General features: G+C 36.5%; 1 protein-coding gene across 1 annotated transcript in view; it reads right to left on the reverse strand.

Moving 5' to 3' along the window:
* Nucleotides 1–18,885, reverse strand: part of LOC111064267 (membrane-associated guanylate kinase, WW and PDZ domain-containing protein 2) — an 85,694-nt gene that overhangs the window by 34,358 nt on the left and 32,451 nt on the right. Inside the window, exons 9-12 of the mRNA XM_039442206.1 lie at nucleotides 16,320–16,508; nucleotides 12,576–12,844; nucleotides 6,770–7,257; nucleotides 3,261–3,384 (exon numbers count right to left, since the gene is read on the reverse strand). Of these exons, the coding sequence (XP_039298140.1) occupies nucleotides 3,261–3,384; nucleotides 6,770–7,257; nucleotides 12,576–12,844; nucleotides 16,320–16,508 (1,070 nt within the window). The remainder of the gene's footprint in view (nucleotides 1–3,260; nucleotides 3,385–6,769; nucleotides 7,258–12,575; nucleotides 12,845–16,319; nucleotides 16,509–18,885) is intronic.

Here is an 18,885-nt window from a genome sequence, read left to right on the forward strand (position 1 = left end):
CGACAAAAATAATCAATTTGCTATCATTTATTTGTAACCTTATTGTACTGACAGGACCTAGTGTACTTTATGTATTTGCTGGCTAAAATGAAATCGAACATTCAATCAAACAATGGAATAAATTGGGCTCTAATAAATCGACACCTGCTCCAAATTAATTCATATTTATTAATAAAAGAAAATCCTAATTTCCATCTGTAATTCATATTTTAAAACAAAACACGACAAAAATCATCAATTTGCAATCATTTATTTGTAACCTATTGCACTGACATGACCTAGTGTACTTTATGTATTTTCTGGCTGAAATAAAATCATTGAATCATCAAGTAATCAACAATCAACACCATTAACAATATATCACAGTTAGCTTTGGTCAGACAAAAAAACTCTCTCACAGAATACAGGCACCATTCCAGTAGCAAATCCCTCAAGTGAGTCTTGAATTGTGGAACGTTCATCGTTCGAACGTCCACATCAAGTTCATTGAATAGCTTTACCGACATGTATTTCCATTTTTTCTGAGAGATTATAATTATATTGATTGCTCTCAATTCTAACATTAAGACTGCTTCTTGTGGTGTAACTATGGATATCACCATTTTCTCTAAAATTACTCAGGTGCTTTTCAACATAAGCAACACGAAAACACATAAAGTAAAGGCAGAGTCAATAACCTTAATCTAAGAAATAGTGCTCTACATGAAGCTAAGGGTGGTTCATTACAGATAATTCTTACAGCCCTCTTCTGCAGTCTGAAAAGTGTGATAATTATGGAACAGTTTCCCAACAATTGTATGCCATAAGCTAGGTGACTCAGCCTGCGCAATACAAAAAAAAAATGTAATATGGCTCTTCCAATTTAGATTCGTGTCCAGCATAAAACCCAAGAACTTTAGAGAGTCTATGTCGGTGGACCTGGTGTTGAAGCTGAACTGTAGATAGTTGGTTTTCAAGACCAAAGTAGGAGAATTTGTCCGCTAAGATACTATATTCTTCTGACTCAAATGCTTTGGATTGATCATAGGCTCTTAGGTTTACACTTCTACCTTTTATTTAGATTAGAGGACTTTAGTCAGTTGGTTATTAGGATAGGAAATCACTAGAATATTAGCTTGAATTTTCTAATGCAACAGAGTCCAGATGGTACATTTTATTTTACATAGGTGTAAATTAAATCTATTGATGGCAAAGCTTACCTGATTCCAATTATCCATAAAATGCTTGAAAAATAAAACATGATGGTATGAAATTACTGTCATTAAAATACAGAGTGATTATAAAAGGACTTTACAACTTTGAAAGCACATAAATATTTATTGAAATTACTTACAAAATTGAGATAGCTGTCATTTTGTTACAAAACACTTCAAGTTTAAAGTGTGGGTGTTTGTTATTTTAGTTCGATTTGACAGCCGTTGGTAATGCAACATACATCCCACCTATAATAGATTTCTTGCCACACTCGTACTAGCATATCAGACATAGCTTGTTCAACCGCAGCGATCTGATTGTGATCCGATCTCGGAGGACATTAAGATTGCCTGGTAGAGGCGGAACATAAATCTTATCCTAAATGAAACCCCACAAGAAGGAATCCATCGGTGTTAAATCCAGTGAGCGAGGTGGCCATAGAATTGGCCCTGCACGGCCAATTCCAGCTTATTTGGAAGCAATTGTCTAGAAAATCCCAAACTTCTCCGTGCATTACCAACGGCAGTCACATCGAACCAAAATAACACCCACACTTGAAACTTGATGTGTTTTGTAACAAAATGACACCTTCCTCAATTCTGTAAGTAATTTCAAAAATATTTATGTGCTTTCGAAGTTGTAAAGTCCTTTTATAATCAGCCTGTATAATTCATTTGAAACTAACATATTAAAATTATGCATATTATTTTGTACTTATGCATGTGAACATAAATTAAATCTTCATTTTATAACTATTATTTATAATATAAAGGATATCATTTCGTTATTATATCTAATTAAATAAATTTATGTATCTTGGTTTAAGTGCAGTAGCATATACTTATATAATTTTTTGTATTTTGTTTTTGGCAAATAAATTCGTTCATTCATTCATTCATTCAAAATATTATTTTATTATATTACAGGTTGTTCAGAGCACTATCAGGCACTACGTCAAATTGATACAAATTTTGAATAAGAAACACCTGAAAGTGTAAGGGCCAAGCCACACGAAGCGGGTTTTCAGACGAGTCGGCAGGGCAGGAAGCTCTCAAATTATCAGCTGATTCCCAAACGCCAGCCCAATCAGCTAATAGGAGAGCTTCTTGCCCTGCCTACTCGTCTGAAAAAAACGCTCGTTTGACCTCGCCCTCAAAGTGCAAAATCCATATTTGGGTAAAAGAAACGAGACGAGGCCGCGCTCCCTGTACACTGGGCTATTGTTCCAAAAAGGTTCATCCTCTAACTCTCGACCAGCATACTTTGTTGTCCTCTGATTCCACTTCATTACCCTCATTTGTGGCCCCATGCGCTTTCTTGAAGTCAGTGATCCAGTACTTGTAATTGTATTCTTCCCAATGGCTCATTTGAGGAAACTCAACTTGCTCACGAGCTGTATACAGACCAACTTGAGTTACATACAATTCGATACTTATTGAATGTACGATTTTTTGGCGTCATTTAAATTCTATTAGATTGAACACAACTTGGCAAACATATGATGTGTATCATGTGTTTGTCATGTTCCACTCAATCTCGTAGAATTTATAAAGACAGCAAACAAATATACGTCCAAAAATCGATGTGGGCTTTACACAACACGTACGTTTGACTAAATTTGTACTTCATCGACAGAAATGTGTGTTCCAATCACTGTATGCTACCACTGGTTTACAACTGAAATTGCCTTTAAGTAACCAGACTGGTCCACCAAAATATTCCACAGAGTGTAAACCTTAACAATAGACCACGAAAATGTCGAAATTCAATAACCACTGAAGGGTCACTAGAAATTCTACCTGTCAATCCATTGTTTTCGGCGGCACCGTCTCGTTTCTTTAACCCACCATATTTATTTCTATTCATCTTTGAGATACAAAACTCGTCGATAATGAGTAATATTTTCAATATACAGAACAAGTTCTAGTTCACCGGCATCTGTGTATTGATTAGGAAAATCGAAAAAGATAAAAAATCGAGAGGTTAGAGAAAGATAAAAAGATAATCGAGTGAAATAAAAACAGTGGAAGTAGTAGTGGAAGAGGAAGCCTCACCATAGGTCCTACCTGCGAGCCCTCTTCAGTTCCACCAACTATACGGAATCCAAAACCAGTTTCTTGCCGGAGAAGGGTAACAACGGATTCGGCATAATCAACATTGGGGTTGACTCGTCCTCGTAGATATGGATACCTGTAAAATATTCATTGTTAAGATTTTCATTATACCATACTATAATCATTCAACATTCATCTTAAATTTGAAATAACTCTGGAGAAGATACCATCAGGTAAGAAGATTTAGGTGGGCCGTCCACTAGAACCGTTTTCGTCCGAGCTAGCATCGGCCGAAAACTACCGAACTCGTCCGAACGATCCCCCAACAAAGAAAGGAATAGATTCTCGTCCATTGCAACAGGGTTCATACGGCCGATAAATTTTTCGATCCGAATTGAATGGGATTTTCCGGCTCTATCCGGCCGAACTAACTAGTCGAGCTGAGACAACAAAGTGTTCCTAACCTAAAATTGTTTCACAGTCTTGTTTGGTTTTGTTTTTTGATGTTGTTCTGTTTTGTCCAGGTTGTAACTATGGAAAAAAAAGTTGATAAGTTTGGTTCAAGAGCATGTTCCATTGTGAGATATGCGAGACAAAAGATGTATAATCGTCGTGATGTTCAAAGGAATCTGCGGACAAAGATTGCTGAACAAGTAGGATCGGAAGGTAAGATTATTGAAATAAATAACTAATTTAGTAGATATTTGTTTATTCAATTTTCAAAATCTCAATATAATCATTGTTTATGGTGGCTATGATAGTTGTTAATTCAGTATTTATTCAATATTCAATAGTGCAGCCAACTACTGAACTAGACTGACGTAAACGGTTCCAATGGACGACCATATTAACCGAATATTGACCGTTTTAACGGACGGCAGATTTGTCCGATCCAACGGCCGAACGGATCGGTTGAATACGGTTCCAGTGGACGGTTACACTAAGAGGGTTCTTCCAAGTTATTTATTACTTATTTTATAATTTCACATAAAACCACATAGTAGAGCAGAGCTCCAGTGATTTATGAAATGTCACAACTATTCTAAATGGAAACAATGATAACAAAACATGAATAATGAATGATAAATGATACCCTATAATATAGAGTACTAACAGTAAACATACTGATATTAGCAAGCTGTAGAGGAAATGTTCTCGAAAAACTCATCAACTTTAAAGGGACATATGCTTACGAGAATAGCTTTCAATTTCTTCTTAAATATACCAGGAGTAGCACTCTGACAATCTGCGGCAGGGCATTTCCCATGTAATAAGGACCTTTCTCCAATAGAGTTAGTCTATGCTCTGGATAGCTGATCCCCCTGAATCGAGTGTTATATCTATGTGCGATTTGTCCCTCCATGAAACGGTCCCTGTTTCTTAATACAAAAAGAGCCAGCTCTAATACATAAATAGCTGGCGCTGTGAGAAGGCAATGTTCCCTAAATATGGGTCTACAAGAACACCTATCTGTCAGTCCAGCTCTGAACATTCTTCAGAGCGAACTCGACCAAGAAAAGTTTGGTTGTCTAACGTTCTAGTGCCTAAATCGTTCTACTTTCCTGTTATTTTGACCACTCAACTAAAATTCTGAAATTGTTCTTAGCTAAACACCTTCTTAAAAATCGTTTCTAATTAGGGTATTTGAAGCTTGCTTATCTTGAGTTGTGACATTGAATCTTAATTTGTTTCAAAATTTATTATTATTCACTAATAATTCATTCAATTATTATTGGCTTATTTCAAGATTCAATCGTTAAGTTATGAGATATTATTCACGATTCTCAAATTAGCTTGCAACTGGTCCTTGAAGCTTGATCTGCATTTGTGAGAGTGAGAAATAAATCTAGTAATATATTCAATACCTAGTATCAACACTTGAATGAGGCAAAATACATTCATTTCATGCAGAACTTGAATTCAAGTAAACTTGAAACCAATGTAAACGTCCCTTTAGAATGGAATGACTTCAGGACATGTGATGAAGTCAAGACAGAAATGCCAACCTGAACATAGTATTAAAGAGAAGGTAGATCCATTTAGGGTCACTTTTTCCCTAGTTCAATTTTAGTTGAACTAAAATACGTGTTTAAACCATCAGCTGACTCAATATTGAAACAAATTATAATAAGTACGAACATACATTAATTGAACGGGTGGGGGTTTAGTAGTAAAAAGAAATAAATGTAGTAATATATTCAATACCTGCAATCAACACAAAATACATTCATTTCAAGCAGACCTTGAATTGAAGTAAACTTGAAACCAATGTAAACGTCCCTTTAGAATGGAATGACTTCATTACATGTGATGAAGTCAAGACAGTAATGCCAACTTGAACATAGTATTAAAGAGAAGGTAGATTCATTTAGGGTCACTTTTTCTCTAGTTCAATTTTAGTTGAACTAAAATACGTGTTTAAACCATCAGCTGACTCAATATTGAAACACATTATAATAAGTACGAACATACATTAATTGAACGGGTGGGTTTAGTAGTAAAACAAAACGATGCTTACTATGCTGAGCGCGACAGCGAAACTTCCCTTTTTAAAGTGAACGCCATCCAGTCAGCTGATGTCGTAGAAGAGCGGAATTGGTCTCATTAGAAAGGTGAGAATATTAAGTTTTATTCCCGACATGTTCAGTCGCCATCATGCATTGCAACAATGAGAAGCGCGCATTTGCCGTTGAGACTTATTTTTCGAGCGGATGTTCTGTGATCTCAACCCCGCACGCATTTCGAAATAACTTTAATCTAGCGCCTTTGGCGCCTGTCCCGGACCGGAAAACAATTGTTAAGTGGGTCACTACGTTCAGACAAATTGCAAGTGCGACGAAGAACTGAAGCCCCTCGGCCCTTTAGGTCACCTGAGAACATTGAGGCAGTGTGGGTTTCAATGTTGCGATCACCACAGCGTTCTACGCGCAAACATGCGTCTGCTCTTGGACTTTCCGATCGTTCTGTGATACGAATTTTTCATGATGATCTTCATTTCCATCCATACAAGATGGCGATTGCGCAGGAGCTTTTAGAACGTGACTTCAATTTAGGGAACACTTTTCATCTCAATTAGGAGCGATTTGGAGTGGCCTGCCCGATCTCCTAATTTGAAACCTTGTGATTTTTTCTATGAGGGTTTTTGAAATCCCTTGTTTATGTGAACCGTCCAAAGACCCTGCAAGATTTGAAGAACAATATTAGGGAAGAAATTGCTAACATAACGCCTGCAGGAGTGATGACAAACGCCAGAAATCAGTGTATGGAGAATAGGGGACGTCACCTCCCTGATTTGATATTCAAAACTGATTTAAACAAAACTTTATATATGTGTTTACATCACAAAGAATAACTACAAACTTTCTGATCCATACAAAGAGTTTTATTTACTTTTAAAAAAGGAAGTTTCGCTGCCCCACCCTGTATGTTCGTTATAAACAATGTTCGCTTCTGAACTTTGGAGAAAAATTTCCTAGTATCCTTGCTTTGTTAAAGCTTATCTAGTAGGTATATAAACTTACCTGGTATCAACACTTGAATGAGGCTGTTCATGCTCAAAACTGGTAGTCTCTTTTTTCTTGACGGGATAATAAGTAACAGCGGCCAAGTGTCCATCCAGAGTGTAAGCTTGTTCGGAAGGCAGGTCGAGTTGATAGTTCCAACTGTCCACCATGCCGCTTCCATCCAAGCCATCTTGAATGGGCGTTTTGACACGATTACGCGTGTCCACAAGAGGCGTTTTCGGTCGTCCCGCGATCACTTCCTTGGGCCTAGTACCGTACAGTTCGGTTGTGGGCGTTTTGCTCCTGAATTTCGCGTCTTCTTTCTTGAGCGGTCGCAGCCCGCCACGTTGCACCGATATTGTCGCCTCCTCGTTCCTCGTACAGTCTTTCAACACTTGAACCACTTCACTGTGACACATGTTTCTTACGTTAATATTGTTTATTTCTACGAGTATATCACCTTCCATCAATGTTTTACACCTTTGTCTATCTAGGATTTTTTTAACCTGGAAGAAAACAGTACAGTGTTTGATGAGCACGGTGGAAATAACGTTTCAATCATACTCACATTTTTTATTGAAAGTTATTCAAGATACAATATTGATTTAGTTATTATTTATATTGAAAATCTTAGAAATAGCCTCTTTATAATTATGTCAGTTATATCTGATGGGATGATTTGTTGATGTGGAGTATTTTATTCAATACTATAGAGACGTCCACGTTTTAATGGCAGTGGAGAATGATAGAACAACGTTCCCGATCCTCTGTCTTGTCAATGCCTTCTATATACGGTATAGAATCTAATAACATACTCACATTTGTTGTTAAAAGTTATTGATTACAGTTGATTTAGTTATTATTTATATTGGAAATGTTAGAAACAGCCTCTTTATAATTATGTCAGTTATATCTGATGGGATGATTTGTTGATGTGGAGTATTTTATTCAATACTATAGTGAAGTCCACGTTTTAATGACAGTGGAGAATGATAGAACAACGTTCCCGATCCTCTGTCTTGTCAATGCCTTCTATATACGGTATAGAATCTGATAATATTTGTTATAGTATACTGAATAATGATGATTAATTCAGTGATTAGAAAAACTTCTATCAACTCTACAAGTACTTTTTGACAAGGCGACAAAGTTTAACAACTGACGTTCATGAACATTTGATCAACTTGAGACCGACGAACTACTAAATCACGAATCGGAGACTGTGATTGGTGATAAAGTAAGGATCACGTTATACTGGCAGGTGAAAAGATAGGAATACAACTTTGCCGATCCTCTGTCTTGTCAAAGCCTTCTATGGAGGATAACTGATACCTGATAACTGAAGATAAAATATTTTGTTAATATATTTTATTTCTACATTGTGGAAAAACGACCTGGCAAAAGAGCAAAGCGAGAAGGAGATAGCGATATCCGCTTTGTTGAGTGAAATACAAGGATATCAGTACTCTTGCTAATCAAAAACTGCCATTATAACGTGGACCTCTCTATAATGTAAACAATAAAACTTGGAAACAAACTTAAACTTTTAAAGTTGACTTAAAAGTTGATACATGTTGTGAAAAATAAAATATGAATGTTAAAGAGGTAACTTTTATTTCCAATAATTTTTATTTATAAAAAGCAGCTCTAAAAAAGAAGGTGAACATCGAATTATCTGATGGTGGAAATAACGTTTCAATCATAATATGAGTATATTATACTGACTTTTATTTTCAGGGCTACAGTGAGTATTGAAACACAATAGAATATATGAAGTAGTCTTTTGTTGTGTTGTGAAAAATATAATAGAAGGGTACTTGATATATTCTATTGTGTTTCAACGTTTCAATCATACACGCATACACTTCTTGAAAGTTATGATTATTTCAGATGAAATATAATAAATTTGACAATGGATTCTACTAATTTATAGCTTTTTGTAACTGACCTCTCGACAGTTTAAAATACCTTTCACGTTGTATTTATTGATCGAAATCGCAAAAATGTGTTCGCAGTTACTGCTCAACTATTGTTCACTATTTCTACGAGGATATCACGAACTACTGAAGAGCTCAAGAAAATCAAAATTATGCGCTACTATGTGCAAATGACTTTCACAATATTATAATAGTTATAATAATAATAATACTGAGGGTGATGCCCACATAAGCTCATAGACTTGTGCTTGGGTAATAAGTGAGAGGGATGATGATTAGAGATGACTACTTTTCATAACGACTGCTCAGTTTATAACGATGTTATATTATTTTTGGACAATTTCTATCTAAATTTGGGAAAGGAACAGTTTTGGGCTTTAAGCCTGTTGTTCCTTTCCCAATCATTCTTAGTTGAGAATGATTGTATCTATTAATGTATAAATAAATAAATAATATGCAGATATTTGTAAGCTTACATCATTTTCATGTTTCCAATGCGCTATCAGTTTTTTCAAACGATAGCAACACCAATGTTAATCAAATACTGCCATAATAACGTGGATCTCACTAAATGCTTTTTTACAGGGTGACTGAGGTTTGAATTTCTCCCAGTATCTCTTATAAATGATTTGATACACTAAAGCCTGGTTGCACAAAAAGCTGTTACAATACCAATCGTGGTTAAATGCCATGAGAACCAATCACAAAATACTTTGAATGAAAAGGACTAAGAAATGTCAAAAACCACAGATTTATTGATACTTAGAAAGACCGGTTTCGGTTATTACACCATTGTCAATCTCTGATAAACCAACGATAGAGTTTATCAGAGATTGACAATGGTGTAATAACCGAAACCGGTCTTTCTAAGTACATCAATAAATCTGTGGTTTTTGACAATTTCTTAGTCTTTTTCATTCAATATGAATAATTACCACAATATCAACTTCTCAACTACACAAAAAACAAAATACTTTTTCGAAAAGAAGGTTTCTCTGATTGGTTCTCGTGGCATTTAATCATGATTGAAATTTAACAGGCTTTTGTGCAACCTAGCATAAGAGTAGTATAGTAAGACCCGGTTTCTAGGACACTTATCAAATATAATCAACCATTACATCTATAGGTTAATGGTCCATTAGATAAAATAAGAGTTCCAGAAACCGGGCGAATATCAGGCTATTCCCTAGAAAGATAATGAAGTTGATAATGAGCCTACCTTCTGTCCATACGCGCTATCAGCTATGGTGAAGCCAAACCCCATAGCACCTTTAACAATGGACATGGTAAGAAATTGAGGGTGACAATCAAGGATGAGATCAGTGCTTGCGGGTCTATCACCCCCACCCCCGCCACCACCATCGTACAAATCTGGCAGCGATTTAACCGAGTGATTTGTTATATCTGCTCCAGATATGTCAAGGAACTTGTTGTTCTTCAGGTACATCTCTTGATCCATGTATAATTGACCATCAATCGATTCACAATCTGAAAATATCGATAAATTAGAACATATAATTGATGTACAATTATAATTGACTAATGATAATTATTATTTAATGTATAATTGACCATCAATCGATTCACAATCTGAAAATTTAGATGAATTAGAACATACGAGCAGGCTGATACAAAAAGAGCTGATTAACTTCGAACTCTTAGGGTACAACCACACTGAAAGCGGAGCATGGCGTGATGTGGTGTGGTCAGAGCATTCATGATACACACAGGAAGCGTCTGAGCGTCAAGCGTCAAGGACCGTGAAAATGTGAGAAAAAATCTTGGACTTTGTCACCTATAAATTTGGAAGAAAAATAGCACAAGGACTACCTTATTATTTTATCTACCTATGTTATTATACAAGTGTCATTTTCATTGCAAATAAATGAATAGTACTAAGGTAACCATATTTCATAGAAATATGAATGAAATGGATTAGAATAGCCTTACTTTTATTTCAAAGTGCAATAGATGAATGCTCTCTTTTGAATAAGCTAATAATACACATTACAGGGGAATTTCGGCAAACATTAAATTAATATACTAGTGTACTAGATGGTGGGAAAATATAGTAGAACAAGTGCATTATTATGTACAAGAGTAGACCACTAGTATGTACATTAGTAGGGCACTCGCACTTTGTTGCTTTTACGCTCCGCTCGTAGACGCTCCATAAAACAAACCAGCTTGTTCCAAAGGTTGACGCCAAGCTCTGCTCCGCTCTGCGAGTAGGCGCTTGCAGTGTGTTGCAGCTCATTACTTAACATGATATTGTTCACGACGCTCCTCCACGCCACACCACGCTCCGCTCCGCTTTCAGTATGGTTGTACCCTTATATACAGAGGGGTCCAAAACAATGTATAGACACTTTGACAGTGATTATCTTGGTAACGCACTGGCAGGCCGTTTCAGACCGCCGTACGTAGTTTGAGCGACGTATTTTGAAAGACGTAGTGTTATGGAATACACACATGTTTGTGAGTGGTATGAAGGAGGAACGGAGATGGAAACACATAGAGGGAGACAGAGTGATGAGAGCTGGGTCCTGCAGAGCCGGAATAGGACAGCAGGGTCCTTGCTAATGATTGAGAGGTCCCTATTGTCTATGGAACTAGTCACCTTTCTTTGTTTACATCTCTAGGGGCTTCTAGAAAGTACTGGCTACTTCTGGTTTGTTTATTGTGTGGATAATAGGGAAGAAGCCTCCACCCTTCTGGATTGTTCTGGAATAAAAACGTTGGGGTATATATAGAGGGATCGACGGGCTAGTCATTTAGTGATAAGCAGGACTTTCAGTGGTAAAGGAACAGTGTCAGCCATACCCAAAGCCTGGCAGCTCCTAGTGATAATTGCAATAATTCTATAGTGACAGTTATAGTGATAATTGTATAGTGACAGTACCGTAATAGTTATTTAGCGTAGTGAAATAATTATAATTATTATTATCAAATCAAATAGTTCTTTATTTATCATTGCATTCATACATATAAATAGTGTCACAATATGAATAATAATTCACAATAATCAGTTGAGGAAGTCTTGTATACAATATGGGCTGATTAAAACTAATATTTTTTCAATTTTTTTTTTAAATCTGCACCATCCTTCTCTCTGATATTGATTGGCAACGGATTGAAAAACTTAGCTCCCATGTAGGAGGGGCGTTTTTCAAAGAATTGCCACCAATGTTAATCAAATACTGCCATAATAACGTGGACCTCACTAAATGCTTTTTTACAGGGTGACTGAGGTTTGAATTCCTCCCAGTATCTCTTATAATTGATTTGATACACTAAAGCCCGGTTTCACAAAAAGCTGTTACAATTCCAATCGTGATTAAATGCCATGAGAACCAATCACAAAATACTTTGAATGAAAAAGACTAAGAAATGTCAAAAACCACAGATTTATTGATACTTAGAAAGACCGGTTTCGGTTATTACACCATTGTCAATCTCTGATAAACCAACGATAGAGTTTATCAGAGATTGACAATGGTGTAATAACCGAAACCGGTCTTTCTAAGTACATCAATAAATCTGTGGTTTTTGACAATTTCTTAGTCTTTTTCATTCAATATGAATAATTACCACAATATCAACTTCTCAACTACACAAAAAACAAAATACTTTTTTGAAAAGAGGGCTTCTCTGATTGGTTCTCGTGGCATTTAATCATGATTGATATTGAACAGGCTTTTGTGCAACCCAGTGTAATGAATTAAGTAAGAGTAGTATAGTAAGACTCGGTTTCTAGGACACTTATCAAATATAATCAACCATTACATCTATAGGTTAATGGTCCATTAGATTTAATAAGAGTTCCAGAAACCGGGCGTATATCAGGCTATTCCCTAGAAAGATAATGAAGTTGATAATGAGCCTACCTTCTGTCCATACGCGCTATCAGCTATAGTGAAACCAAATCCCATAGCACCTTTAACAATGGACATGGTAAGAAATTGAGGGTGACAATCAAGGATGAGATCAGTGCTTGCGGGTCTATCACCCCCACCCCCGCCTCCACCATCGTACAAATCTGGCAGCGATTTAACCGAGTGATTTGTTATATCTGCTCCAGATATGTCAAGGAACTTGTTGTTCTTCAGGTACATCTCTTGATCCATGTATAATTGACCATCAATCGATTCACAGTCTGAAAATATCGATAAATTAGAACGTATATAATTGACTAATGATAATTATTATTTAATGTATAATTGACCATCAATCGATTCACAATCTGAAAATTTCGATAAATTAGAACATTCGAGCAGGCTGATACGAAAAGTGATCATTAACTTTGAACCCTCAAATACATAGGGGTCCAAAAAAATGTATATAAACTTTGACAGTGATTATCTTGGTGACGCACTGGCAGGCCGTTTCAAACCGCCATACGTAGTTTGAGTGACGTATTTTGAAAGACGTTAAGTTAAGAATTTGACCAATTTTTACAGGAATCGATGACGCGTCATCAATGCTATAGTTTCCAACGTAGCTGTCGCTTCGTATCTTGGACAGGACATGCGCATTGAGCTAAACAATAACACTTGACCATAGCTCAAAATGTGATAAAATACAAAAAATCTGGTGTGGTGCACTCACACAACTTTCCTTGCTCATTGAACTGTAAGCCCCATTCTTAAAGGGGAATAACATAATGACGATTGGCAGCAACATATTTGAAACTAAGATCAGGCTAGTGTATATGTGTATATATAATTGTTTTCAGAGTACTTTTTCCTTTGTGGAAATTGTGAAATTCGATTACATTTTTTAAAAGTCGTCAAAACAGCTGTTCTACAGATTAAATATCTCGAGTATGTGTTATTTTTATGAACTGCTCTACCTACCTCATGCACGAGAAGGAGGTTACAAAGTCAATTTCTCAAGAATGGGGTGGACCCCCCATTAGTTTCCTAGAAAGGAGACTCCAGAAAGGAGTACTTTTAGTAATTATCCGCCATTTTTCTCAAGAATATTACGGAGCTCCTGGAGTTCTCCCAGAAATGAGACTCATATCAGTTGATAGGGCTTATAAATAGCTATCTATGGTATAAATTTGAAGAAAATCATTAAACCGTGGTTTTTTAGTAATCATCCGTCATTTTTTCCGCCATCTTGAATTGAATTTTATTGAATTTCTTATTGTCGGATCCTCATGGTATAAGGACCTTAAGTTTAAAATTTCAAGTCAATCGGTTAATTAGGAATGGAATTATCGTGTTCACAGACATACACACATACACACACACACACAGACCAACACCCAAAAATCATGTTTTTTTTTTTGGACTCAGGGGATCTTGAAACGTATAGAAAACTTAAAATTAGGGTACCTTAATTTTTTTTTGGAAAGCAATACTTTCCTTACCTATGGTAATAGGGCAAGGAAAGTAAAAATAATAGAAAAATATATTGTGGCGAGAACTGTTCATAGCTTGAGTATTAATACGTTGAGATACGTGCTACATCACTCGAAGACGCTACGGCAGTCTGGAACTGCCTCAAAGTTTACGACGGTCTGGAACGACCTCACAATTTGCTTGCCACTAAAGTTTAACAACACTCATACCACACTATCTTTTAGTAAAACATTGAACTACTATACAGAGTAAAATTCATAGTTGTAAGTTGTTTTGTACTCTTCATTTTCACCGACAGTTAGTGTACATATTTTTGGAGCCATCTGTATATTCAAAGTTCAAATGGCTTGATCAACGTCTCTATAAATTAATGGCTTGAAAGCGGGAGTTTGTTGTTGAAACAATTGAAAATATATTATGAGATTGTTTTCGGGAGCAATTAATTTATCTCCTAATTGATTTAAACAGATTTCCATAAAATATTATTGCTTTAAATTTGAAACAGTTGACGTAAAAGATTCAATGGATCGATTGGATAAGAACTAGAATCTATAGTGAGGTCCACGTTATAATGACAGTATTTGATCAACTTTGGTTTTGCTATCCTTGTCTATCATTCGACAAAGCCGGTGTTACTATCCTTTTCTAGGTTCAGAACGATGCCAATTATGTTTTTGACAGTGTAGAAATATAATTAATGCAGAGAATCGGCATCGCTATTCTTTTATCTTTATCCACTGCCATTATAACGTGGACCTTACTGTAGTGGCTAAAGTGAAGTCCACGTTATAATGGCAGTGGAGAAAGATAGGAGAGAAACGTTGCCGATCCTCTGTTTTGTCAATGCCTTCTATGGACGGTAGCTGATACAGGTTTATTGATGTAATGTTAACGGTTTAAAATAATCAATTATATTTTATTAAGCAAGAAATTATATTTTTCAATAATTTCATAATGAATATTCATAATTAAGATGAAATATTTTGTTATTTCACATTGTTTAAAGACAATCTGGCAACAGAGCAAGCGAGAAAGACATAGCGCTATCCGCTTTGTTGAATGATAGACAAGGATAGCAATACCATTGCTAATCAAACACTGCCATTATAATGTGGACCTCACTATAGCAAGTAGCCATTAGTTCTAGCTATACATATATTATGGCACAATTTAGTTGGTTGAGATTGATTTAAAAGACTACTATTTAATATAGAAGTACAAGGTACAAGGTTGTAGAGTTGGACTTACTCTACTCTACTCTTTAGAGTAAGGCGCGGTTCATACCGGCGTGATATTTCCAAGGGTATAATTGCCGAAGAAATATCGACAAGATAAATTCCACGGAGGTTCGTACAGCAAACAATAAACCAGCACGAAAGGAATGTGGAGGGGAACAATGAGTTATCATATCTGAATAATTCTGAACAGGTTTGTGACTTCAGTCACAAGTATTAGCTCGTCAGCGTTCATTTAATGAAGAGGATGGATGTTATTTATAGATAATACCATAGCCACCTCTAATACAAGGCCCCGGCCTACGATATTGCAACGTCGCAGCGTAGGCCTAGAATCTAATACATGATTGGTGAAAAAGATCAGCTGGTATTTTTTTTAAATATTTTTCACCAATCATGTATTAGATTCATCATAAACTATCAGTATCATCATAACCACATCTAATACAAGGCCCCGACCTACGATATTGCAAAGTCGCAGCGTAGGCCTAGAATCTAATACATGATTGGTGAAAAAGATCAGTTGGTATTTTTTTAAATCTTTTTCACCAATCATGTATTAGATTCTAGGCCTACACTGCGACTTTGCAATATCGTAGGCCGGGGCCTTGTATTAGAGGTGGCTATGATGATACTGATAGTTTATGATGAACCTTGAAAAATCATAAGAAATTTATCGCTAGGACCGACAGCAAGCAAGCAAGCTGATTTTTCCTGTTATGAGAAGTTGAAAATCACACCGGTGTGAACCATTTTTATCCCCTCCCTTTGCATTCCAAGTACTTGTCTGTGTATGATATCGCCAGGTAGAAATTGCCTGGGAAATATCACCCCGGTGTGAACCCCGTCTATTTTTTAATGCATTTCAATACACTACAGTGATCAGTAAAAATCTACCAAATCAATTTTACTTTTCTCCTCTCTTCTAAGCACAGGATTAACTATCGAAAGAATCAAGCTTGAAGGCAGTTTTCAGAGATGAATTCATTTAATTTGAACAGTAAAATAGATGAATGAATTTAATTACCTGGTGCTCCAACCGCTACTGTTGTCACAACTTCAGTATTAGGATCATTTGGATCGAAAGGCAAGGGATAACCCCGACACACTTCTAGCTTCACGGTTTCCCCCGGTGAAATATTTTGAAAAACAGTGACCATGTCATGATGCGTGTAACCCAGCACACATTTGTCATTCACATAAACTAAGACATCACCTGCAAATTAGCAATAAATTCGAATTCAAAATAACATGTTATCATACCGTAATATCCAAGTTTATTTCAACATAAAATATAATGCTGATCGAAAATAATGATGTAGGCTAGCCCTACATGGATACTTATCATGTGATCACGGTTGTCAAGGTGACTGTTTTGGCAACGATCTGTTTATGAAAAGCTAACTAATGAGAGTATTATGATGAACGTTCCAATTTGAAGTTAACCCAAATGGAACCATCATGCATAGGACTCTACAATACATGGCATACGCAGATGATGTGGTCCTATTAGCAAGAAATAAAAGAGCCCTACTGGAAGGATTTGACCAACTTAAGACTGGATCTGAGCAAACAGGTCTCAAAATTAATAATAATAAGACAAAATATATGCACAATAGTAGAAAAAATACCCAAGGGAATGAAAGACGTTTTGTGTTTGGAGACAGTAGTTTTGAGAAGGTTGAGGAATTCAAATATCTGGGAGCTGTAATAACACAAAAAAAACGAAGTCCCAATAGATATCAAAGCTAAAGTATCAGCTGGGAATAGATGTTATTATGCTTTAAAAACTTTTATCAATTCCCGACTTATCTCAAGAAGGCTAAAGTGCAAGTTTACAACACTGTCATAAGACCAGCCGTACTATATGCAGAAACCTGGGTAAACTTACTCAGAGGGACGAGACCATACTCAATGTCTGGGAAAGAAAGATCCTCCGAAAAATCTACGGACCCTCCTATAGTGGATTTTTTGGAGGATCTTTCTTTCCCAGACATTGAGTATGGTCTCGTCCCTCTGAGTAAGTACCCAGGTTTCTGCATATAGTACGGACCCACCTATAGTGATGGAGAGTGGAGGATCCGCACTAACCAAGAGTTGCGAGAGCTCTACAACAACCCAGACTTTGTAGTTGAAATAAAAATGAGACGTCTAGGTTGGTTAGGACATGTGGAGCGCATGGATGACTCAAGGAGCGCAAAGAAAGTCCACAGAATGAATCCTGGAGGAAGAAGACTGAGGGGAAGACCAAGAATGCGTTGGATTGACGACGTGGAGAATGACTTGAGGCTTTGGGTATCAGAGGATGGAGAAGGAAAGCTCAAAATCGGGACGAATGGAGAGGCATATTGCGGGAGGCCAAGACCCTCAATGGGTTGTAGAGCCGAGGAGTAGGTAGTAGGTTCCAATTTGATGTAGTATTCTATTTTTATCTTGTTCATGAATGTGAACTTGAAATGTAATAAAGTGTTAATTGTAAAAGCATATTTACAACAATATTATACCATTTCAATAAAAGAGAACGGTGTGAACGGAGATGTATTCGAACGAAAAAGGCAATCACGCTAAAATCGTTGAACGGAAAACAGCTGTTTGACAGCAGCTTCCAACATGAAAAACAACCAATAACAATAGATAAATCACTGGAAAATTGCAGATTATAATGATACAAAATTAATTTAAACTTGAAGAGAACAGAGAAAAAGAAATGAATAACGAAAAATCGAAGACATAAAAAACCTAACCTCAACAAATTTTGTTTGAAACATGCATGACGAGCATAAGTGTTCACACATGTTCAACACACTTGTCCTAACGTTAGTGGTCTCCATTACAGAACCAGGTTTCATGGCAAAACCAGCCTTCAGCTGTACTTTACTGTAGACAGTAAACTAGACTAAATACTGAACATACAAAAATTGAATATTGTAAATTCCTCCAAATGTTAACCTGCTAAACGCATATACTGTGAGATGTGGAACGCGAGCTACTATCCAACGGCACTGTCAAGTCGGTAGACAAGTATCACAGAGGAGTTTAGCCTGCGTTGCAGTGGAACCACCCACAGAAACGTCTTGTCGTCTCAGGGTACAACCACACTGAAAGCGGAGCGTGGCGTGGCGTTGAGGAGCGTCGTGATCAATATCATGTTTATTAATGAGCTGCAACACACTGGAAGCGTCTACTCGCAGAGCGGAGCGGAGCGTGGCGTCAAACTTTGGAACAAGTAGGGGTTTTTTTGGAGCGTCTACAAGCGGAGCGTCAAAGCGTCAACGTGCAAGTGCCCTACTAAATCAAATCAAATCAAAAAATAATCTAATGTACATACCAGTGGTCTACTCTTGTACATATTAATGCACTTGTTCTACTACATTCTCCCAACATCTAGTACACTAGTATATTAATTTAATGTTTGCCCAAATTCCCCTGTAATGTGTATTATTTGATTATTCAAAAGAGAACATTCACCTATTGCACTTTGAAATCAAAAGTAAGGCTATTCTAAACAATTTCATTCATATTTCTATGAAATATGGTTACCTTGGAGTTATTTATTTATAATGAAAATGACACTAATGTAATAGCATTGGTAG

Source organism: Nilaparvata lugens, chromosome X (genome assembly GCF_014356525.2).
Source record: "Nilaparvata lugens isolate BPH chromosome X, ASM1435652v1, whole genome shotgun sequence".
Taxonomy (NCBI): domain Eukaryota; kingdom Metazoa; phylum Arthropoda; class Insecta; order Hemiptera; family Delphacidae; genus Nilaparvata; species Nilaparvata lugens.